The sequence below is a fragment of the Lipotes vexillifer genome, unplaced genomic scaffold (assembly GCF_000442215.2).
Source record: "Lipotes vexillifer unplaced genomic scaffold, Lipotes_vexillifer_v1.1 scaffold2116, whole genome shotgun sequence".
Lineage (NCBI taxonomy): Eukaryota > Metazoa > Chordata > Mammalia > Artiodactyla > Lipotidae > Lipotes > Lipotes vexillifer.
In genome coordinates this window covers 312290-338281 of record NW_006791713.1, presented here as the reverse complement: position 1 = coordinate 338281, position 25992 = coordinate 312290, and the positions used below count along the sequence as shown (strand labels likewise).

The 25992-nt window shown below is 39.7% G+C and overlaps 1 protein-coding gene across 2 annotated transcripts in view; it reads right to left on the bottom strand.

Moving 5' to 3' along the window:
- Positions 1–25992, bottom strand: part of ZDHHC20 (zDHHC palmitoyltransferase 20) — a 70076-nt gene that overhangs the window by 19122 nt on the left and 24962 nt on the right. The window contains exons 2-7 of one of the 2 annotated variants that reach the window (XM_007464502.1): positions 23320–23346; positions 19254–19357; positions 13537–13657; positions 5306–5375; positions 3979–4011; positions 3272–3392 (exon numbers count right to left, since the gene is read on the bottom strand). In XM_007464502.1, coding sequence (XP_007464564.1) covers positions 3272–3392; positions 3979–4011; positions 5306–5375; positions 13537–13657; positions 19254–19357; positions 23320–23346 — 476 coding nt within the window. The remainder of the gene's footprint in view (positions 1–3271; positions 3393–3978; positions 4012–5305; positions 5376–13536; positions 13658–19253; positions 19358–23319; positions 23347–25992) is intronic. The other variant, XM_007464503.1, reaches the window with a different exon arrangement.

Here is a 25992-nt window from a genome sequence, read left to right as displayed (position 1 = left end):
TATGCACTTGAGAAAAACGTGTATTCTGTTGCTTTTGGATGAAGTGTTCTGTATAAATTTGTTAAGTCCATTTGGACTAAACTGTCATTTAAGTCCAATGTTTCTTTATTTCATTTCTGTCTAGATGATTCATCCACTGATGAAAGTGGGGTATTAAAGTCCCTTATTATTATTGTCTTGCTGTCTATTTCTCCCTTTACTTCTGTTAATATCTACTTTATATATTTAGGTGCTCCTTTGTTGGGTGCATAAATGTTCTTTTTTTTTTTCTTCTTTTTTTTCCCCTGTGCCGTGTGGCATGTGGGATCTTGGTTCCCTGACCAGGGATCGAACCCACGCCTCCTGCATTGGAAGCGTGGAGTCTTAACCACTGGAACGCCAGAGAAATCCCGCATAAATATTCTTATCTCGGATATCCACTAACTTCCTTCAAGTCTTGCTCCAAGTTAATCTTCTTATGGAGATCTGCCATGATCACTCTCTCTAGTGCTATAACCTGCGCCCGTCACACCCCCCTCCCCACACACTTGCTAAATCCCTTACTCTGCACAGCATTTACTTTCTAATATACAATATAATTTACTTATTTATTATGTTTATTATTTGTTTCCCCTTTCTCAAAAGTACATTCTACAAAGACAGATGTCTTTGTCTCTTCTGTATATTGATATATCCCAAGTGCCTAGAATATATGTGCCTGGCACATAGTAATTGTTGAAGAATGGAGAAAAAAGTAGACTTTCGTTTATTAGTCTTTCCTTACTCATCATGAATCTCAAAAACTTGTTTTTTTAAAAAATTTATTTATTATTATTTTTGGCTGCGTTGGGTCTCTGTTGTTGCGCACGGACTTTCTCTAGTTGTGGCGAGCAGGGCTACTCTTTGTTGTGGTGTGCAGGCTTCTCAATGCAGTGACTTCTCTTATTGCGGAGCACGGGCTCTAGGCATGCAGGCTTCAGTAGCTGTGGTGCGCAGGCTTCAGTAGTTGTGGCTCGGGGGCTCTAGAGCACAGGCTCAGTAGTTGTGGCACACGGGCTTAGTTGCTCCACAGCATGTGGGATCTTCCCGGACCAGGGCTAGAACCCGTGTCCCCTGCATTGGCCAATGCGCCACCACGGAAGCCCTCAAAAAGTTTTAAAATATTTCTATTTTAATTAATAAATCATCACATGCAAACATAAGTTTCTGATAAAGAAATGGGAAATTCTACAATTTGGACTTCTTTCATCTGGCACAGATTCATCTTCATTTATTATTTTAAAAGAATTTTTGGCTGTGCTGCACAGTTTGCAGGATCTTAGTTCCCAAACCAGGGATTGAACCCTGGGCCACAGCAGTGAAAGCAGCGGTCCTAACCACGGGACCACCAGGGGATTCCCTCATCTTCATTTAAATAGGACCATTGAGTATGGTGAAGTAGGCTGTAAACTGAACAAAGCTGCCCAACTAGGGGAACAACAAAGAGGCTAAAATTCATTAGCCTGATACCACACAGAACTGAGGTGCTCGTTTCTAATATGCACAAAGGGACTGCAAGTGCTAGCTTACCCTGGTTTTAAATACCCAAACTTTAAAAGTCTAATTAATGATGTTTTAATGAAAATCCTTCTAAAATGTATTAGACATTTCCTGGAAAATTAATTCTGTTTGATGACTCAAGTATCTGGATGTTGGAAGAGGAAGATCTAAGTTAAAATTCTGGCTTCCTGTACCTATTAAGTATGTGACCTTGTTAGTTACCTAAGTTTTCCAACCTCAGTTTCCAACTCTGAAAACTGGAATAATAATAGCTCCTTCTGCATTCATTATATTTTCTTCCTTTCTGTATTCTTGATGCTCTGGCATCTGGAGCCTTGCTGACTGGGGAGAGAGTGCCTCCCCCAGGGCCATCCAATTCTTACCGAGATAGCAAGGAGTGTACCTCTCATATACAAACGAATCAATCCAGAGCCCATACTCCAAAACACCTCCTTTCTCTGGCTCTCACACTCTAGGGGGCATTACTACCCTGCCCTAATCACACCAGACAACCAGGGACAGCCTGTATCCTCAGAGACCACTGAAATTATTCAAACTAGCTAACCCTAAGTGCATCTACCCTGCCTCACCATGCTTTCCCACGGGCCCTGCACCTTCTGCTTCCTGAGCAACTCTGGTGTTTCGTGTGTAGCCCTGCACGGGGTGGCATGAACCCTCCCTTGGAACTGTGAGTAACAAACTATCTTTTCAATGGTTATCATCTCCTGATCTGTCAGCTTCACCATACCTGAAGAAAAATAAAACCTACATTTTAAAATACCTTCATAGGGACTTCCCTGGTGGCGCAATGGTTAAGAATCTGCCTGCCAATGTAGAGGACATGGATTCGAGCCCTGGTCCGGGAAGATCCCACATGCCACGGAGCAACTAAGCCCGTGCGCCACAACCACTGAGCCTGCGCTCTAGAGCCCGCGAGCCACAACTACTGAGCCCACACGCCTAGAGCCCACGCTGTGCAACAAAGAGAAGCCACCGCAATGAGAAGCCCGCGCACTGCAATAAAGACCCAACGCAGCCAAAAATAAACAAATAAAATAAAATATAAAATAAAATAAAATACCTTCATAGGGTTTTCAGGAAGAGTAAATACAAAAGTACCTTTAGCCACAATAACCCCCACCTTCAAAATCAAAGATTTAAATGGAGGGAGGGAAAAAAAACACAGTAAGAATGTCAGAAGAAAAGCTGGGTAAATATCTGTATAAATTTAAAGTGAACAGAATAAAGCCAGAAATCATAATTTTAAAGTACTGCTTTAAAAATATAAAATTTTGATTTAGTAAAAACAAAAGCAAACAGGGTTACAAGACATCGATCAAAATTGTGGAAAAACTCACAATTTGCAACTCACAACAGAAAAAGTATTAATATCTCCAGAGACAGGAAACAGATTAGCGGTTACCTGCGGCTGGGGATTTCACTTTTATTACTGTAAAACTGCATTGAGTCTCATCATCTGAAATAAAAGTAATTACTTCCCTAAAACTGATAGTATGGTTCGAAACAGTTTGGATTACTAAAAGAAGCTCACTATATCCTGTTTAATATTCATTTATTTACAAACATGTATATATGAAGGTAAATTTTAACCCTAACTGTCTTCTGAGCCATTATAAACTCTAACTAGTAAAATTAAGTATGTCTACTTATAATAATGAATGAAGGAATTATTTATGAAATAGCATCTTCAAAAGCCCTAAATGTATGTTTTAAGATAGAAAAAAAGACTTACCGTCCAAAATTTTATAAAGTACTGTAAAACTGTTGTAGCCACGAAAAGGCAATATAATAGAGAGTACAATAAAAATAGCAGGAAGAATTTGTAATTAGAAAATCCCACACAGTTATTCACCCTAGAAGAATAAAGAAAATCACACTGTAAAAATAAGACAAACTCACAGAAACAAAAGCTAGAATGGTGTTTGCCAGGGGCTGAGGCAAGGGGAGTGGGGAGTGTTTAATGGGTACAGAGTTTCAGTTTTGCAAGATGAAAAAGTTCTGGACACTGGTTGCAAAACAATGTGAACATACTTAACACTGCTGAACTGTACACTTAAAGATGGCTAAGACGGCAAATTTAATGTTTTTTTTTTTAACCATAATAATAACAAATAGGACAGATGAAAAAACTTAAAATCAGTATAATTAGAAAATGGGTCATTTGGGAAGTAGGGAGCAGTGTCTTAATTATGGATGTGTGTTTTAAATAAATTCTGTAAGGAATTTGGAATTTCAGCGTTAATTCTTAGTAGACAATTATTTGGGTTAATAACATCAGAATGTATTTTTAAAGGAAAACATGTAGCAGAAACATAAAACTAGATCAATCTTGATATCTATGAGTAATTAAATTGACCTTCAACATTTAGGAGTGCTGAGGTAAGTACCCGCCTCCCACCTCTCCAGCCCCACGTCATTTCCTCTGTGGTTTACACGTACCAAGGGCAGTGGTGATCCATCTTAAGAACACACCTAAGAAACAAACGAACATGAGAAAATCCACGTAGAGAAATTTCCCTGATTCTAATTTCTGATAATTTTTGTTTTTTACTTAAAATTTTCTCTTCAGCAATACATCTGAGAAAAACCAAGCCAGTAGACATTAGGTTAGAGACAATTTCTGTATTTCCACAAATACTTTTGTAGGTAAGAAGTAATGCCTTTTCACACTGAGAATTCAGCTGAGCATAGCCAGCTGACTTGGACCATTTTAATATACAGATATGGTGCATATAGCACTTGGTACATTAGCTAGATCTAGTTTACAAAGTCAGCTGAGGAAAGTAATTTTAAACATGTGCAAGTGATAAAACTTTAGAAGCAAATATTGTTAAAATATTAACACTGATGGGCTTGTAGGTGGTTATTTTTTTCCATAGATTTTATACAATTCTATCTCATGTATAAGAACCACTGTACTTTTATAATCAGAAAAAGAAAAACCCCAAATTTGCCTCCCCACCAGTATACGTAATGTATATTTGCATAAAGTTAGACAAGGGATCATTTCAAGTAATAACAACAAATAAGTAAACTGATACCCAAAAGGTTAAATGACTTCTCTCACTCAAGTTCAAGGACTCACTGGAATTCCCATACTAGGGGTCTTTCTTTCAACACACTACCTTCTCACAAGAGCATAAGGGAAAAAATCTTTGAAATTTTTGGGGGGACAACTTCAGAGGTGGTAACTGAAAGTAATAATGGGACTTCTCTGGTGGTCCAGTGGTTAAGACTCCATGCTCCCAATGCAGGGGACCAGGGTTCGATCCCTAGTCAGGGAACTAGACCCTACACACCACAACTAAAGATCCTGTGTGCTGCAACTAAGAGCCAGTGCAGCCAAATAAATACATAAATAAATATTAAAAAAAGAAAGTAATATTTTTGTGATTTGTTAAACGGCTTTAATACCAACATTAATAATGAAAACAAGAAAAGTGTCATGATGGTCTTTTTAATCCAGGAATTAAAGTTACCTTTCTCAAGGGGGGGGTGGGTATTACTTACTTGGTCATCAGTGTTACATTAAGCACATGCACAAGAAGTACACAAACTTAAGGAAAATTCTAACAACTGGTACAGGAACTGTTATCAAAGATTACTTCAAAGTATATTCTAGCTTTTATACATATTTATGTTAGGTCTGCATACAGAGCAAATAATGGGAGAGGATGCAGTCTTTTTGCTAAGTTCCTTCACTTTCTGTTCTCCCATCTCCAGTGCCAGTACTGGGGTTAAATGAAAGCCAAAGAGAAACACTTACATGTCACATGCTGAGCAGTGATGCGCACGGTCAGGCTTAATCAGCTGACATCTTTCACAGTATCTGACGGCTACATTTAAGAATTAAAAGGAAGTTGCTGAAGAATGTATGTTTAGAGTTGAGTTAATTTGACTATAAAATTTGCTTTCATTTCTTAGAAACAACTCTAGGAAACTGACAACTAATAATTTTAAAATAATACCAAAGTTCATTGGAGAGTTTATGAAATCCAAATGTTGAGAGGCAGAAGGGAACCTCAGAAATGTAGCTGGCCCAGCAATGTTCAGATGAATAAGGAGATCCAAGGAAATAAGGAACTGGTATAAAGTCAGACATGTAGTTTAGTGCCAAAACTCAGATACACTAAGGCCTAAATCAAGTATTTTCTCCTACTGTACCATGATGTCTGCAGTAAAATATCAAAACAAACGTTCTCAATTATCTCCCACCCCATCCCAGATAAACAGCGAAATTGCACACGTACTATATTGCGAAAGAACGCTAAAGTTCTTCCCACTGAATTCTAATATATACAGTTTGTATCTTCATTCATTCAAAACATAACGAGCACCTACTAGGGGCCAGATATTGCTCTCGGCATAAATCCCCGCCTTCACGGAACTCACGCTCTAGTGGAAGAGCCGGGGAGTGATAAGCAAGGCAAAGTAACAAAGTAAGTCGTACGTTAGTGATAGGTGCTGACAGGAAACACAAAGCAGGAAAGGGGAGGTGGGGTATTGTAATTTTAGAGTCATTTGAGAAAACTGAAACTGAAAGAAGGGAGCTGGTCAGTCACATAGATCTGTGGGAAAAGAGGAAGCTGAGGAGAGGGCGCAGGCCTCGGGTGGGAGGGTGCTCAGGGTGCACGGACAGTGAGGGGCCGGTGTGCCTGGAGCAGAGGGGAAAGGAGGAGGACACAAGGCAGGGTCAGAGAAGCTGCATCAGGTAAGGCTTGTTCTCCCCACTCCGCTCAAGTACTCTGAGAGAGAAAAAGCCAACTGGAGGGGACTTCCTGGCGGTCCAGCGGTTAGGACTCCATGCTCCCAACGCAGGGGTGCGGGTTCTATCCCTGGTTGGGGAACGAGGATCCTGCATGCCACACAGCACAGACAAAAACAAAAAGCCAACCGAACGAAGAGCTCCACCAGAATCTGCAGAACATCCAGAACCTGAGGTTCTGGTTTTTGAAAGCTAAGTAAGTGACAAAACAGTTCTTTGAGATTTACGAGGGAAATGTCCCAAGACTTCACAAATCAATAATTCTTTAAAACCACTATTTTGGATGAATAGAGAATAATAAAATTACAGTGAGATACTAACCTTTTTCCATATCGTGGCCTCCAAAGCAAACAAATGCTTCTTGGAAACAAGACAAATTACCATGGGTCTTTCACTAGAGCTGAAACTTTCACAGATTTAGAGCTTTTGTCTAATAAACACTCTCTGGGATCTACCGTAAGTGCGGCAGACTACTTTTGGGGGTATCCGCCTGGTGTACAGGCCACTCTCTTTCCAGGAAATGATTTCAGACCCCTCTTCTACCTGGGCTGTGTGAACCCACCCACCTCCCCCTTCTGGTCCAGGCTCTCTCCTACGAATCAGGGCTGAGGGGCAGTGAGCTGTATCTCACGGGGTGGAACTGAGTAACACACGATGGCCGCGCTTGGCCACGTGGATGGGATAAGAAAGGGAGAATCATTTCAAGGGCGACAGTGTAGGAAGCGAGCAGATGCCAGGGAGCAGCAGGGACAGCTGCAGAAGCCCCACTGGCCCCGGGTTCTCAGCTCCAGTCCCTTCTTGCAGTCCTGCCCTCAGGGCACAGGAGACACCCACCACTTTCTTACACCACCCCGTATGCTATGGTAGTTTCTTTTGCGGGGAAGGGGGAGTTAAGAAGCTTACGCTGTTGTCTGTTACTTGTGATCATTAGGGCTAACAGACATAGTACCAGCACAGAAAACAGGTTCAAATAAAAATTTAACTTAAACATACCCTCTAAAAAGTAGATGGACCATGTCATGTGTTAGTGTTTTTGGAAAAGAATTTGGCCGTATCTATAAAAGCGTAAGGCATGAACACTCTCTGCCCGGGATCTCTGCCGCTAGAAAATTTATAATTTTATAATCTAAACCAAACTTCAAGATGAAGGGAATCTGTACAAATATCCACTTATTAAATGAATAACCTATACCTTACTGAGGGCCTTCTGTAGTACCTTGGCTAGACTGGACACTAGGGAAGTGAAACCATACAAGGTAGAAAAAGCAGAGCAGGTGTAAAGGACCTTAGATCTCCTAACTCAACCTCTCATTTTTTAGGTTAGAAACACCCCAAAACTTAAAGAGAAAACAAGTCGTTTGCCCAAGACTATCTCCCTCTCTCTCGTTAAATGGGTGGTCAGATCGGGACCAGAAGCCCAGTGTCTTTTTTTTTTTTTAACATCTTTATTGGGGTATAATTGCTTTACAATGGTGTGTTAGTCTCTGCTTTATAACAGAGTGAGTCAGTTATACATATACATATGTTCCCATATCTCTTCCCTCTTTGTCTCCCTCCCTCCCACCCTCCCTGTCCCACCCCTCCAGGCAGCCACAGAGAACCGAGCCGGTTTCCCTGTGCCACGCAAGCCCAGTGTCTTATTCCCTTTTCCTCTACATCTCCTCCACTCAAAATTCTGCCATTGCTCTGAGGTGCGAAGAAACGAAACAGACTTTCCCAGAAGCCTTTTGAAGGGTCTTGATGACCGAGTAGATAGAAGAACTGAAGTAAAAGCAGCATTGAAGAAAACTGCGGTTTCTAGGAGGGGTGGCCCGAAGAATGATGCTGCCAATGCCAGAAACAAGCTTGACGGTGGCGGGGGGAGGGAGTGGGTGGGTATGGGAGGGGGGTTAGGTTGTTTTTCTTTCTTTCGTTCATTCATTCAACAAATATTCAGTCTCTACCCTGTGACAAACACTGCTTCATGCTGAGAATATAAAGTTGAACAAGACAGACTTCCCTCCTGCCCCCATGGTGTTAGGTTTTGCTCAGCGTGAATTGGGATAACAGGTCACTCAGGTACAGCTATCCTTCGGAAGGTGGAGATACGAGAATGGAGCTCTAGTGGGCGCACATGCCAAGGGGAGTGCCAAAGCCCTGACAAGGGCCCTGGGGGAGGGCAAGGCAGCCTCGTCCCTCTGAAGGCACAGCTGCAGTCCACCCCTCTGCCTGACAACAAGAAAGGGTTTGGGCAGCAAACGCATGCTCGTGTGACAACATCTCTCCATCTGCTACTTCACAGTAAGAAAAGATAACTCAGTCTGAAAACTATTAAAGAAAACAAATCGTTTGAGACACAGTGAACCAACGATCACAATATCGTGGTGTCAGAGTTCCACGGTTAAAAACAGCTGAAGGAACAGTACAAAAAGAATTGGGACGAGGTGCCCTTGTGAAGTGGGGTTAAAAAAATGTAGGAGGAAGAATAAACATTCAAAGATGCAAAAACAACCAGGATGGAAAAGCACAAAGAAGAAAGTTTTTCAAGCAGTTAGAATGAAAAGCCACCGAACTTGGTTAGGAAGAATGAAAGCCAGCTAGCTGCCTGGAATCTGCTGGGAAGGAAAAGAGGCCGAGGGTACAGATGACTTATGAGGGGACCCACAGTCTAAGGGAAGAGAAAATAGAATGGTAGTTGGAACACGTCAGAACCAAATTTTTGTTGTTGTTGTTGGTTTTTTTTGCGGTACGCGGGCCTCTCACTGCCGCGGCCTCTCCCGCTGCGGAGCACAGGCTCTGGACGCGCAGGCTCAGCGGCCATGGCCCACGGGCCCAGCCGCTCCGCGGCACGCGGGATCCTCCCGGACCGGGGCACGAACCCGCGGCCCCGGCATCGGCAGGCGGACCCCCAACCACTGCGCCACCAGGGAAGCCCCTTGTTGTTTTTAAGAGGAGATACACTTTGAAGTATACCTGAAAGCAGAGGGAAGAAATGGGTTGGAAATTATTAAGTGAAGAAGCAAGATTTTTAGGAGCAAAACTGCGGGAGAAGCGAAGAAAGAGGTCAGCAATATTTATGCAAGTTTAATAAAGACAAGAATGCAGAGCCCAGGAAGGAGGTGAGGTCCTGAGGGACAGCCAAGTGTGTGCAGGTGCAGGGCGGCCCCCGAGCCTGGAAGCAGCTGGGGCTCTGCCACCATGTTTCATACTCGTTCTCTCCGACTTACTAGCTTGTGACCTTGGGTCAGTAACTCACTTTCTGAAAGCCTCAATTTCCTCTTTCGTAAATGAAAATAATATCAAGCGTAAAGGACTACTGTGCAGATCAAAAAAAATCTGGAACATATCAAATTCCCAGTAAAGCAGTTATTATCGTTACAATAATGTTATTATTTTTGATAAAACATAAAGTGAGACTCTAGGATGGGAAAAATTAGTGAAGGGGAGAAAACTAGGGAGATCTTTCAAGTGTGTAAGCAGCCATTATGGAGAACACCCAGGAACAGATTCATCCCACAAACGCCTCCTGGGGGCCTGGGGGGTGACGCACTGGCTGTGTTAGGGCCATGGACGGAGATCGCAGTGCCGGAGCCTCAGGACAGAGTCAAGGAGAGGGGAGCACAGACAACCAGCAGACAGTGACCTGCGATCTACAAGGCAACAGTGTGAGAAGTTCAGAGAAGATTTTAAAAATCTCTTCTTGTTTAAGTGAATAGAAATGGTTGAAGAGAGCTGGACAGTGAATTAAAACTTTAAAGTAGATTTAGGGAGGAGAAAATAATCATTCTAGGAAGAGAAAAAGACATAAAAATAAAAGGTGGGGAAGGACAGAGTTTTAGCGGAGTTGACACAGGGAAATGGAGCAGGAGAAAGCTACAGAGAAACATTGTTTGTATCCAGACTGTGGAGGGCGGAGGTTTAGAAAGACTCATTTCGCTTCCTTAATAGATGAGATGTCCACGTGGTTCAAAAAAGCACAAAAAGGAGCTCAGTGACAGCCCCCACGCCCCTCCACGAAGGCAGCTCCGTCACTTTCACTAATCTCTGGTCTAAGAAAGATCCACTTTCTATAACATGTGGTTCTGTAATTTCATTTTTTAAAGAATGCATGATATTATTTCTATAATAAGAAAAAAAAGAAGAAACCCCCCCAATGTTCCTTGACATTCTAAGCAGTAGAAATGCAGTATAAAATGGTGCTCAAGGGCACGGACTCTGTGTCTGCAGTCAGAAGATAAGGTGTAAATCCCAGACCCTGCCACTCGGGGACGTCAGGGCCCTCCCTGTGTCTCATTTCTTTGTCTCTGATGTGGGGATAAGTGCTGCACTGTCTCAGAGGGGTGTAAATAATCACCATAAAGTGCTCAGCAAAATTCTCCTGCCACTATTCAACAGATGAAGGGTATTTTTCAGAGTAGTGGAAAGCCATTAAAATTAATGAAAGGTAATAAAGCTTTAAGGGTGAAGACTTTACGTTAGCAGCTTTTAACTCTCTGGGGCATAGGTACTGCTCTGAAAATCAAAAGAATAGGTTACTTCAAAAAGTACCCCAAATTTTGCGTTTAATCTCACAGTTTCATTAATTCTCTGAAATCTTGGGACTTTGGGTTAAAAACACCTAGGGAATTTCCTGGCGGTCCAGTGGTTAGGACTCCGCGCTTCCACTGCAGGGCACATGGGTTCGATCGCCTGTCAGGGAATTAAGATCCCGCATGCCCCGCAGCACGGCCAAAAAAAAAAAAAAAAAAAAAAAAAAAATCTAATCTACATAACTGCAGCTACTAACAACTGTTGTAAACTAAACATTTTATAATTGAATATAAAAAGGGATTATTTTAAATTAGCTCTCGGACTTCCCTGGTGGCGCAGCGGTTAAGAATCTGCCTACCATTGCAGGGGACACGGGTTCGAGCCCTGGTCCGGGAAGATCCCACATGCCGTGGAGCAACTAAGCCCGTGCACCACAACTACTGAGCCCACTCGCCGCAACTACTGAAGCCCACGTGCTACAACTACTGAAGCCCGTGTGCCTAGAGCCCGTGCTCCTCAACAAGAGAAGCCATCGCAATGAGAAGCCCACGCACCGCAACGAAGAGTAGCCCCCGCTCACCACAACTAGAGAAAGCCTGTGGGCAGCAACGAAGACCCAACGCAGCCAAAAATAAATAAACGTTAAAAATAAATAAATAAATAAGCTCTCATTTACTGAAAATTTATTATTGTACACTGAGATCTATACTAAGTGCTTGTCTCACTTATGTATACTTCCAGAGATTTAGAGACTATTATTCTCATTTTAAAATGAGGAAACCAGGGCTTAGGAAGTTTAAGTGGCTCTCATTGCGCTAGCAATGGAAAAGCTGGGGTTTGATCTGAAATCCATGTTTTCATTCTATACCGTAATATATTGGTTATGCAAAGGGATAGTATAGGCATACCTCGTTTTACTGTGCTTCACAGATACTGCGGGGTTTTTTGTTTTTTGTTTTGTAACAGACTGAAGGTCTGTGTCAACCCTGCATCAAGCAAATCTATTGGTGCCATTTTCCCAGCAGCATCTGCTCACTTTGTGTCTCTCTGTCACATTTTGGTAATTCTCAAAATATTTCAAGCTTCATTATTATTTTATTTGTTATGGTGATCTGTGATCAGTGATCTTTGATATTACTGCTATGATTTGCTGAAGGCTCAGATGATGGTTAGCATTTTTTAGCAATAAGGTATTTTTAAATTAAGGTATGTATGTGTTTTTCTGACATAATGCTACTGCACACTCAATAGGCTACAGTACAGTGTAGACATAGCGGTTACACGCACCGGGAAACCAAAAAGTTCACGTGACTTGCTTTATTGTGATATTCACCTTATTGCACTGGTCTGGAAACCAAACCTACAGTATCTCCAAGGTGTGCCTATATGAAATGCATGAAAAATTTAAATGTCGGTCAAATATCCCCTCCTAAAATTTTGCACAAATTTAAAATTTTCTTAAGTCAGAATGTGTACATAATTATACAAAGGTAAAGCTCCTTTTATTTCCCCTCAGAGTTGAGAAGCACAGAGGTTCTATAGGCAGAGCACCTTTTCACATACTACCCGTATGACTACCTGTATGACCTTCAACAAGTTACTTAACCTGTCTCCGTTCCCTCGTCTGTAAAATGGAGAGAGCAGTGTCTCCCTCACAGGCTCATGTGAAGTTTAAATGAGTCTGTATGTGTAAAGAACTTAGGTCAGAGTAACTGTTAGCTATCACCATTATCTGGTATTTGCATGAATTAGTGAGATGTATAATACATAATTTAAAACAATTTCCTGTACTTAAATGACCAGTCTGGCCGCTCACAGGTCCATCCCTATCAGTAAGGCTCTGCCCCTGAGAAAAGGAAGCTGCTGCAGTCACAAACGTCAAGGGGGCCAGTGGAACAGACACAGCTTCGGAACCAGACAAACCTGACTTCGAATTCTGGCTCTCTGAATACTAGCTTTACAACCTTGAACAAGCTTCTTCCCCTTGATGTCTTTTATTTCTCCCCATTCTAAGTTAGCACATTCTTGATTTTTAAAAAAATTACTCAGTGATGACACAAAATATTCAAATTCAAACCAGGATTTCCAAATGATGGTTTGCTAAAAATTATAAATGAAATTTTTAGCCATGAAGATTGAGTTGGGAAAAAAAAAGAAATGCAGAAAAAAGAGATCCACATTAAAGTGAGCCCCTTAAAAAAATCTATATCAGGGGACTTCCCTGGTGGCACAGTGGTTAAGAATCCACCTGCCAATGCAGGGGATACGGGTTCAAGCCCTGGTCCGGGAAGATCCCACATGCCGTGGAGCAGCTAAGCCCATGAGCCTCAACTACTGAGCCCACGTGCCACAACTACTGAGCCCACGTGCCTAGAGCCCGTGCTCCACAACAAGAGGAGCCACCGCAATGGGAAGCCTGTGCACCGCAATGAAGAGTAGCCCCCGCTCGTTGCAACTAGAGAAAGCCCATGCGCAGCAACGAAGACCCAATGCAGACATAAATAAATAAATTCATTAAAAAAATCTATATCAACGTATGTACATACCTATTATCTGAAATACCATGTAAGATACACAACACCTGAAAAGCCTGTTCCCACAGATGTTATTTGTGGCAACCGCAATATCCACTTAATAGTCAAATCATGCAAATATATCTTGGCAAAAATGACCATATTTTAAAAATTCTTTGGGAAGAAGAGCTTAAGGTTTGTTTTTCTTACTCTTTGAAGCTGCTGTGGTGTAGACAGGTAAGTCCCTTGCTGCTCTTCTCAAAATTTCTTGCTGTCTTTCTTGGCTGAATTCCTTTTCGTAACGTTCCTTTTCAGAATTGGACAAGCAGAACTATAAAAGGAGAAATAGCTATTAATTCTTTTTAATCCCATGATTATTAACTATCAGGCTCAGAAAAACAAAGTTGTATCCAGAACAGAAAAAACAAAAATATTTCCTTCTATAAAGGCAAAACTTGTCTTCGAATTTGTTTAGGAAGCTAAATCAAGCACATTTGAACAAAACCACACACATACCTTTGACAGACTGAGGAATATTTGCCCTCCATACTAATGATGGCAGAGAACATGAACTAAATATTTTTTGCATTTTTGTTTTTTACAGAGAAGATTAACTTTCCCCATCAAAAAGGGCTTCATATATATTTTCTGTTAGTAAAAATTCTGGTGTTTGAAAGTTAGTGTCAAGAGATTTGGAAGGATGTCCAAAGAGTCACTTGCTTTGCGTAACAGGCTAAATCACAGGCATGGGGTCCTACTATTTTCTGGCCAAATTTCTCAGTGAGGACAGCAAGTCCTTCTTTTACTACTCTGTTTTTGCTTTTAAAAAGCTAATCAATCAGGGTGCTTTCTCCAGAAGTATTAAGGATTGCCAAGGTAAGCACATTCTCCTTTTCTCAAGGAGAGATTCCTTTATAGAGTTGTTTCCAGTTTCCACTTCTGAAGTTTTAATTCCCGTGTGTGGGCAGCCTCGAGCCTATTTCTTTAAATAGCATTTTCCTACAAAGGACTTGTTCAGTTGCTCTTCTTTTCACGTCATCCCAGCATCTCAAGGACCTCAGTTTTATGCCTCTATTTTATGTAACCAGGAGTTTTTTTTCAGTTTCTATTGGTCTTTATTTCACAGATTTTTTAAAAAAAGCAAAAAAATGGCCTAGACATGCTCTTGATCATAGTTCATACTTTAACAATACTGTTCCTCAACTTTTATGTACTTACAGGGTTTTGCTTGAAAAGGTCTAAGGAGTCATGACTAAAACTTTATCTTTTAAAATTTGAGTATTTTGGTCTACCTGCGAACTCAAGTACCAAACCTTCCACACTCTCAATGCCTCATTGTCAATAACGGCACTGCCGCCTTCATGCAGCCTCTTCTGTTACAAACGGGGTGACAGGGCGGCACAGGCAGGATTAAGAGGTCTGGGGTGAGGAAACTGTGATTCCAAGCAGCTCAGGGAATTTTCTAAGGCTGCAGAATTATTGGCAGAGCTGGTATAAAAACACAAGTCTCTCGAGTTCTACCCTAGTATGTTTCCCTCTGTGTTGCTAATGTCAAATACGTGTTCTTTCTTTTTATGGACTTGTTACTCTAACCTGACCAAAACACGATGGCTTGAGAAGCAGAAAAGTCCATTTAGATTACCTAGCCTAGCTCCCACAACTAAATCTTGATGGCACACAAGAAATCCCCAATTTACTTATAAAGGACGAGAAGTAGCATGGACATATGAACAGGACAGAAAAAAATCAGAAAAAATTACACACAAGCTTGAAGTTGAGACTCTGGAGGTCACTCATCTAAACTCCCAGGCAGGCTGGAATCTTCAGACATTTCTGAGATCCACCCCCTCGCATACTGTCAGGTACAAAAATACTTTCCTACTTTGTAAGACGGCCCATTCTCTTTTAAGAGAACTGTAACTTGCTAGAAAGTTCTTCCCTGACATGATGCATCTCTGAAACATTCAAAACAGAGAATAAAAATCATATGGTATAACATTAAATATATATTTGGAAAAAAGATGCTCTAATCAAATTTTACAGTTTCCTTGTAAAATCTGAACAGGATTTTCCTGGGCTGAACTGACTCTAGCCAGGCCTCAAACTCATTACTTTTCCGTAAAAACTATGGTTATAAATTACGAAAAGCTTAAACCAAATGAAAATCTCAAGAGACACCAGGATTTTAGATGAGGAATGGAACAAAACAAAACTTAAAATGAACTAGATTTTTGAAATTATTCCTGTCTATTTTTCATTAAATACTACTGAACAGAATTCAAACCATGAAATGCCATTATCTTAAATTTAGTGTTCAAATGGTTCAATTTAAGTATCTGTTACACACCAATTAAGAGCTTGGCACTGTCCCAGGTACCAGGGATCCAAAGATGAATAAAAATACAGCCCTTGCCTTCAAAAACCCATTCCTATAGTTCAGTACGAATGTTAACCATGTAAACACAGAATTACAAATCAGCAGTTCTTCGCGAGGTGTGATCAAAGCTCCCTCGGGAGGGGTGAGGGCTGTCAATGAAAGTTTCTTGGAAGAAGAGGTACCTAAACGGGCTTTAGAAAGATAAACAGGAATCGTCCAGGAAGACAAAGCAGGAAAGAAAATTTTGGCAAAAGAAGCGGCATATGGAAAACACAAAGAGGTGAAAATAGTATATTCAGGGCAACACACTGCTTGAATACAGAGTTCCAGGAAGAAGCAATGGACATGAAGTAAGACCTCAGCTCGTGAAGGGTCTGCGTACCAGGCAAATGACCAGCCCACTGGCAACCTCTGCAGGGATGCCAGAGAAGCGACGGAACCATATTTTCTTTTTAGAAGGATGACACTTAGTGATGGAAGATGCCTACCAGCTTTTCTTATGCTGCTTCCTCCTTACCATTCATTCATTCAAGTATTTAGCAATCTATTATTTATTAGGTCTGATTCTAGGCAATGAAGACACAGCAGTAAATAACAAAGAGTCTTCCTTCAAAAAGCTTATCCTTTAGTGGAAGAGATAACTTATAAAGGTCTCAGCTTTAATACTATATCTAAAACAGCTTTTTCCCTAATAGCTGTTACTGTTATGCTCTGCCACATCATCGCCTTCTTCTTCTAAATGCATCACGATTTATAACATTCTATGTTTGTCTTGTTCTTTTTATTCCCAGAGCCCACCACAGCCTGACAAAGAGCAGATGCTTAGGAAATACTTGCTGCCTGAAGAATGAAAAAAGAATGCCTACCTTTATAACTTAACTGCCCTAAAAATGTGTAGTTTTTGCTTTTTAGATCCAACCAATCCCCCTAGATCCAAGCCCGAAGTGTTGCTCAAGCCTCTACATTTAAGAGTCCTTTTAATGCGGTCATGAACACGTATCTCACAACTATGCAATTTCTTATCAAGAGCTACTCAGGCAGCCCAGAGTAAGCTTATTCAGAAAGATAATCTTACATTCCTGTCCCTGGTTGTCACTGCAGCCTAGCTTAGCTGGCCCTTCATGATTGAATAATCAATCCATTCAATACTTACTGATGCCCACTATGTGCCAGACAGTGGGAGAGGGATATAGTGGAGAACATGATAGAAATGATCCCTGCCCTTAAACAACCGACCATTTAATAAGGTGAAACATACAGGTAAGCAGGCAATTACAATACTAGATGACAAGGTCCATGACAGGGAAGGTAGATCGTGCCACAGAAGGGCCACTGGACACAGGCTGTCAATTACACTTACAATTACACTTACAGGAATAGGGGAGCATAAAGGATGGAGTGGGCGTAAAGGCTTAATTAAGCACTGGGCTAAATGCTAAATGGGTACAACATTGCAAATACAACAACCAAAAAAGAAAAAAATAAGTTAGATGGCACTAACGTGCTAGGCATTCTTTTAAGCACTTTCCCTATAGCAGTAATTATATATTATTATAAATACCATCAATCACATGTACGTATGATTAATTTATTTATTAATTTATTTAACCCATACAACAATCCAATAAGGTGCATACGACTACCATCACTTTACAGAGGACGTACCTGAGGTACAGACAGCAAAGGAGTGTGTCCAACGTCACGTGGCTAGAAACGCAGAGGGATGAGGCAGACGAGGGGGTCTGGGGCTGGGGGCTGAGTTCTGAACCTCTGTACTATCCTGTTTCTGAAAAGTATTGCCAATTGTTTTTCTTATTGTATTTTTTTATTTCCTGTAATAAAAACTATTTACTTTCACACATGCTGTTTCCAACAGCCATCACTACTAGTAATTGATTAGATAAAATTAGGTCCTTTTCAACTTAAGAGATTACGATATGGATGGCAATTTGTAATATAACTTTAAGGGCTGATGACTAATTATTAGCAAATGTTTGAAGAATATATTTGAAGAAACAGTAAGCTTGATGAGTGGTTTACACTATCACTTAAAACAAAAGCCCGCAGTAGAGACATTGGGCAGTGAGAGTTTGGCGTCACCCACTACTGCTGAACGTACGTGTCGCACCCAGCAATTCTCTTCCTGGGCACCTGCCCCTAAGAACTATGTATGTACGCACATGTGCTAGAATGTTGATGGCAGTCCTATGTGTGGCAGCCCAAGACTGCAAGCTGCCCAACGGCCCACGCCCATCCACAGTAGACCAGGTAAGTAAACTGTGTTTTATAACACAGCAGAGGAGGGAGCCACAGCTGTATACAACAACATGCATGAATCGCACATGAAGAGAACGTTAATGAAAGAAGCCAGACACGCAAGCACACGTCCTGTATGAGTCCATCTACGTGAAGTGCAGACCAGGCAAAGCCAGCTGATGCTCCTGGGTGGGTAGGGGTCGGGGGAGCAGGACAGTGGTGTCTCGCGAGCAGTGGCTGCAGGGAGTGTGAGGGGCTCACGGGAAACCAGTCACGTTCTGCTTCTGGAACTGGGTGCCGGTTACTCATGTGCCCAGTTCATGAAAATTCGTCAAGTGTACATTTATGGCACGTGTAGTTTTCTGCATATATGTTCTATAAAAAGTTAAATGGAAGTTGATATCTTTAAACATACGTCTATAATTTTTAATGGATTTTGATGAATTTAATACAAAGGGAAACAATTACATTATTACCATCATCTAATATTTGAGTGCTAACCATATGGCAGGTCCTATGTTAAACGCTTTACATGAATGAATCTCACTTAATCCTCACAAACATCCTACAGAGACGGGCATGACTGTTAGCTCCACTTTCCAAATAGAAAACTAAGCCCTGGATTCATTAAGTAATGTGTTGGAGCAGAAAATCAAACTCAGGCCGTCCTAACTCTAGGGAATATATTCTTATCTCTCTGGCTATTGTAAACTTCAGGTGAAGGGAATTCAGTCACCAGCTACATCAAGGCAAAAGAGACACAGTGGTCTTCAGCTTTACTCCACGTAAATGTGTACTCATATCATTTCCAAGTGGAACCTCCAAGAAGAAAAATCACTAGCCACACTAGGGGTAACAAGCCACAGCATAGACAATTTGTTTCCCACAATCAAAACACTTTATTTAGTTGCAGCTTATTTGTTCAGGCCTGAGAAAAAATAAATGTTCAGAGTTTCTAAAAATAAACTCTACTTTCCTAACTCAATTCTGTCCCTTAAGATTATTCACTCCAGTGACATAAAGTACATCTTCAATTTAAGAAAACACAGCATGGCAGAAGAACATTAGCACAGCTAAACCTTAGCGCCATCATCCAACTTTTACGATGCTGCGTCAGTGGGCTGTATCTGAGAGATACGCTGATGACTCACACTCACAATGTAGAGTTACCAAGCAATTTATGAATGAAAACAGAACAAATGCATTATGTAATAAAGTTTTAACAAAGGTAACACAGGGAAAATAATTCCACAATTAGTGAAAGCATTTGGTAATTTACCAACATTAAATTTACCTCTTTGGAGGGGGAAGCGGGAGATGTGAAAATTGTCATCCAATAGGACCATACAAACATAACAATGAACAGATGGAAAGCCACAAGGTAAACAACGGCCTTTCCTGGTAAATAAAAACAAATAACATTTCATTGAATCCAGGTGAAAACAGGAAAAAGCATTATATATTAAAACACAATATTTAGGGTCAGGAGGCTCGATCCAATTAAAAATTTAATTAAAATGTACTAAAAACATCAAATATATACACTCCTTTATCTGCATGACGTTAACATTACAGATATGAAAAAACATTCTATTCCTGCATTTAAGGGTTATTGGCCTGGTTTATAAGTAAAGACTGTATTCTGAGATGAGATTTGATTTCATTAAGCTGCTGAAGATTTAAGCTGAAATCTTATGAGCACCTCCTTCGAAAGCACTTCCTAAAAGTTAGATTTTTAATGACTTAAAAATTATTATTTAATGTTCACTATGAACATTAAATCCAAGGAACTATATACTGAAAATAAACAACTCAATTCCTGGACTGTCAGGAAAGGTATCCTAAATTCCACTGTCGTTTTCAACACGGGGTAACGAAAAAATTTTAGCCACTCTGAATTTCTGCCATAACTGTTTCCTAAGTGGATTAGTGTAACGTTCCAACATCTTTATCTCCAAATATTAACTCACTGATATAACTAAAAAATTTTTGTTGTGTTCTGTGGTTTTTCTATCTGTAAGAAGTGGGACTGGTTTCCATTAAGAAGCCAGAACTATTTACCAAGTGCGTAAATTCTTTTTCAGTTTGGAATGCAGCACCACAAACTCACTGAAGAAAACAAAGCACAGATGAGCATAAAAGTTTGAGATTCTACTCATTTGTAAAGTCTGGATCAAATATTACTTTTTCCCAAAGCCTCCTCCATTACTTTCAGAATTTATTACCCCTTCATACTATTCTCCCCAAATAATTTACTCAGACTTCAGTTAAAGCACTTGATGTGTTTCCTTTAAGCTAGCTGCTTAATATTGATAAGTTAATAAATGCAAAACACTTAGAACAGTGTCTGACACATAATAAACCCTCAATAAATATTGGCTATTATTATCACTGCTGTCCAAGTATAGCAGTTCCTTATTCTCAAAAACTGGTTCTTTTTGTGCATTCCCTATTTCAGTGTTGCCCAAGTATACAGACTGATAGAAGTCTTCACTGGTCTGCAGTTAAATGAGAAACATTAAGAGGAATGTAGTGAAGTTTTTGTAAAGCCAACATGTGTTCAGTTTTAAGTACTGCCCTTCCTTTGGTCTGAGGCCACTTTTCCTTATGTTTTCAGTTTTTAAAAAATGTTTTCACATAAAATAATGATACAAAATTGACAACTTGCTGGACCCCAGCATTTCCTTCTGCAATTATACTGGTCCACGTCTGGTCTAACAGAACAGAACCCTGAGACACACAGATGCCTGATGCAGGAAGCCAGGGCTCGGTGACCCTCACAACGCACGGCTGGCGAATCAGCACGGAGCGCGGACTTCAACTCCAAGCTCCTAAAATCTCTTTCAAAGTAAACTTCTCGTTCTTTTCACCGCTAGTGCAATAGTTCTTAAATTGTTGCTCATCTCGTATGGGTCACCACACAAGCCAATGGGCGCCCTTGCCTTCCAGTCTCTTGCTTCCAATCCATCTCAGTGGCCAGCGTAAAATATGTGGCTCACCGTTTCTTATTCCCGTTGGCTATGAAATTCCTGGGAAATAGCTCCATCTACATGACTAATGAATGCATTCTAAAACTCTGGAACTTCCTAGTAACCATATTTATTTTAACTATAGCTACTCAAGTCAGCCCTTCTACCTACTGAAAGTCTACTAGAAGACATATAACGCTACCTTATTTCTAGCCCTCACAATGGCCTCGTGGGTATTCTTTCAGTTTACAAATGTGAAACCGAAGGCTCAGAAAATTTAATATTTTGCCCAGTGTTACTTACTTACTAAATGATAACGCCAGAATTCAAACCCATATATGCTTGATAAAAACCCAAGGTCTCTGTCACTGTGTCATAGCTAAACTAATTTTCCTCCGCTTTTTAAATTATTATCTTAGTGCTCACATCCTACTTCAGAGATAACATCTGGTGCCAAGACGAAGCCCTAACCACAACTTCCTTCTATTCTCAAATATGCTTTCTTTTCACTTTCACAAAAACTGATGTCATCCTCGTTGAAAATTGTGGTTTCGCAAAATCTGCATTCTCTATCATTCCAGCTCCCTCTAGGCTAAACCCCATGGTCTAACCAATGGATTCAAAAGCATCCCTTCATTTGTTTCTCCTTTGGAAAAACAGGCTGGAGCTCAGTCTCCTGTTACACCAACACTGAAGCCATTTTTCAAGTCTGCAATTTTATCTTCACCTATAGCTCATTTCGCTTCTTTATATTTTTACTGCCTTGCCCCCATATTCAATCAAGTTTGTCAATCCTCATCTACGTATTATTGCATAGCTTGGTTACTTTAACTTTAAACTTCTTAATCACTGAGTTACTTACAACTAAGGCTAGAATACAGAGCAATATACTTTAACATTTTTTAAACATTTAATATTTTTTTAGAATATTTTTGCTCTCCATAAGAACATAAGCACATGGTTTTTGCCTTTAAAAATCTTAACCTTCAGTTAAAGAAAGAAAAGATAAAAGTAAATCTCTTAGTATATTGCCTGGAACACAGTAAGCACTTAATAGACGGTAGTTATCAAATTATAATATAAATAATAACAGGAGATATTGTTTTCAAATAAGTTCAAATTAGTGTGATTACTAATAATCCCATATATATGCTATAAACTATTGGTTAGAAGCAATACTTAAAGTAAAAGCTTAACTCATCAAATTAAATCAAAGTTCAAAGAAAAACTGAACCTATAAATCAAAAAGTCTGACTCAAAAATCACCTGTTAACTGAATTAAGAAACAAATAAGCAAACAAAAAACTTTACTCAGAGACTCTGAAAGACGGGGAAAATAGCCCCAAGAAATAATGATCCAAGTTAAAAGTTCTTTTATAAGAACTTCAGAAATTCTCTGCTTTCTATGCCTGTGCTTTCAACACACAGGAAACAGTTTTGATTTTAAGCAACAAGCCTACCAAGATTGAGTCTATATTTATTCTGTTACTGAGAAATTAGATCCAAAGTCAACTTGAGATTTACATGCTTAATGCCTTCTATTTTCAATAATAAGAATATTTATTAATAATTTCTAGGGACTTCCCTTGCCGTCCAGTGGATAGGACTCAGTGCTTCCTCTGCAGGGGACACGGGTTCGATCCCTGGTCAGGGAACTAAGATCCTGCAAACTACGCAGCTCGGCCAAAAAAACGACCACCACAAAAAAAACAGTTTCTAATTATTCAACCGTTTTAGAAGAATCCTCTGCATTTTCATCTCTCAAATCAAATTTTACTTTTGAAATTTGATCTCAGAGGACTTAAAATTTCCTTTTATCTCAATACAATTTTGAGTAATGATTTTCCTCTCCAGACACTGTCTCTCTGATTAGTCATTAAAACTTTAATTCCATTTCAAAATGAACTAGTAACACAATTTACAAATTCAGAGTCTGGTTACTTAATTAAATGACTATGAGTAGTAAAGTAATATTTTAAACAAATGCATAAACAAGAGAACCACCAATAAAATTTAGACATCATGAAACACCTCCTCCTCAAACTTAGCTAGAACGGATATTAAAAATCTTTGAACCACTACTATAAAGAGTTCTGAAGAATATGCAAGGCAAAAATATGTATATAAATAGATCAAAGAAGTTTGGGTACTAGATGCCTTACAAAATAACAGCAACTTCAATTTACATAAATAACACAAATGAGAATATCCTGAATGTATAAAAATAAATCTAATAACACATCTTTTAATCACTTAAGCTTTAAGAATATGTATCTTCTTTCTGGAAACCAAAACACACACAGTCATCACTAAATAACAAGTATATGGATTGTAATTAAGATACCATAAGTAGTCTACTTAACTTGAGAGTAAAAGTTAAAAGTGCCTTACCATTTTCTCCATTTCCAGAAAGTGTAACTAGAATAGAAGAAAACACAGTGAATATATTTTAAACACTCGTATTTAGACTTCACTTCAGGTTGACTATTCACCTTAATATCATTTTCATAAACATAAAATTTAGTTGTAAAATGTAAACAATAATGCAAATTCAGAACTGCACACTCAAAAACCATGGACACACTAAAATTCAAATTCTTCTTTACCATAAACACTGCAATCACATTAAAATTTTTCTTCAGACCTTTGTTAATTTTAAGCGTATCTATATGGTTATAGTAGTTATGACGTTTTCTTTAGCCCCTTTCTTAATGCTACCTACAGAATGAGGAGAACTCCCCTCTATGGCACTCATATGGCACTTAATTAAGTAGTCTGTGATGTAACTTACCAAACTTTTTATAAAAGCTACACACAAAACACACTGTCATTTTTCTACAGAAAAAAAAAAAAAAAAGAGGAACTTATCCTGTGATTTTTAGAGCACTTTTCTTCCTAATTCGAAACCCTGGGAACTGCTCCTTATTCCTCCTCTCTGGATAGTCCAATGGCCTCTGGGGCCTGTTGATTCTACTACCTACGTCTCTTCACATCCGCCTCCCCCTCCCATTTCTCCCATTGCCTTGTTTTAGGACCTTCTCAAACGCGATAGCTTCGAGCAACTCTACTCGCAGTTTGACACATCCTCATCACCAGCAAATCTGAAGATGGAATACTCTTCAGCACCCACCAGTCACTTACAGAAAAAAGTCCACAATCTTCAGAGTAGCAAACACTATAGGCCCTCTGTGATCTACAGTCTGTCCGCCTCTCCAGTCTCTTGTCATTTGCCCATACCCACAGTCTAATTATCCTGAAAAAACCCTGCAGTTTCCTAAATACATCAAGCTGTTTCACACACAATTGCTTCCCCTATTCATCCTTCAAGACCCGGTGTATACACTCCCTCCTTGGCAAAGCCTTCCTGAGTCCCACTCTAGGCAGAGCGGGTCACTCCTTTATTTCAACGTTGCTCACCCCTCCATCTCTACCATACCACCTCATTTTTCGCAATTACTTGTTGACATGTCTGTCTTACCCTGCTGGACTGCATTACTGTGGAATCATGTCTTAGAACAATGACAAACCTAACAGTTATCATTAGTTCCCTCTTACAGATAAATAAACTAAGACTCAAAATAATTAAAGGACGTCCCTGAGGTCACAGAGCTAGCACATGCTGTGTAGATAAGATCTGAACTCAAGGGCTTCCCTGGTGATGCAGTGGTTAAGAATCCGCCTGCTAATGCAGGGGACACGGGTTCAAGCCCTGGTCCAGGAAGATCGTACATACCGCGGAGCAACTAAGCCCGTGAGCCACAACTATTGAGCCGTCGCGCCACAACTACTGAAGCCTGTGCTCCACAACAAGGGAAGCCACCGCAATGAGAAGCCCGCACACCGCAACGAAGAGTAGCCCCTGCTTGCTGCAACTAGAGAAAGCCCGTGCGCAGCAATGAAGAGCCAACGCAGCCAAAAATAAATAAGTAAAATTAATTAAAAAAAAAAAATCTGAACTCAGGTCTACTTGGACTTGTATTCTTTCCTGGAGTGTGTTTTATTTTATTCAGTATTTTAGTTCCAAAGCCTGGCATACAGCAACAATGCTTAAGAAATGTTTATTAATTCAATATCCATTTTTGACTAAAATCTCATTTTTGACTAAAGTATCCAGGAGTATCTGGATACTTCCTTAACAAACTAAAATGTATCTATCTCAGTCCCCAAACCAACATAATTTAATGAGAAAACACAATAGAAGTATTCCCACTAAAGTCAGGAACATAACAAGAAGGTTCATGATCATTACTTTTTAAAAAAAAATATTGTTTCAGAGAGGCATAGGGTTTTTTCCAAGCCCATCTTAGGTCATTCAGGTATGGTCTGGGGTAGTTAAACCCTGGGCTGGTCCCCTCTGGCCTCACAAAGCATTTCCCCTTTATGCTAGTGTACACTACTAAAAATATAATTTTCATTACGTGCCATGATAAGAAATGATTGGGAAGCACTACAGTAGCCACACAATTATAAAAGAGAAATAAGTTAATTGTATAGAAATTGAAAAGAAGACATATGTATCACTACTTGTAGATTATATGACTACATTCTTTTATAGTCAAAGAAAACCAACTGAAAAACTATTATAAGAGGTGATAGTGTACAAAAACTGATATACAGAAATCAGTAGTTTCCCAATATACACGTAGTCACTATGTAGAAGTTATAATAAAAGAAAGTTCTATTTACAAAGCCACCTAAGAAAATAATGTTCCTAGGAATAAATGTAAGAATTGAGCAAGATCTATACAAAAAGAAACATTTTGATGTTTCTGAGGGACACTAATGAAAATCTGAACAAGTGGAAAGGCTTATATTCTTACACAGAAGAGTCATCATTAAAATGACAATTCTCCTGAGGAATAAATGTAAGAATTGAGCAAGATCTATACAAAAAGAAACATTTTGATGTTTCTGAGGGACACTAATGAAAATCTGAACAAGTGGAAAGGCTTATATTCTTACACAGAAGAGTCATCATTAAAATGACAATTCTCCTGAGGTTATTCTTATAAATTTAGTGTGGTCTCAATAAAAATACTTTTTTTTTTTTTTTTTTTTTTGTGG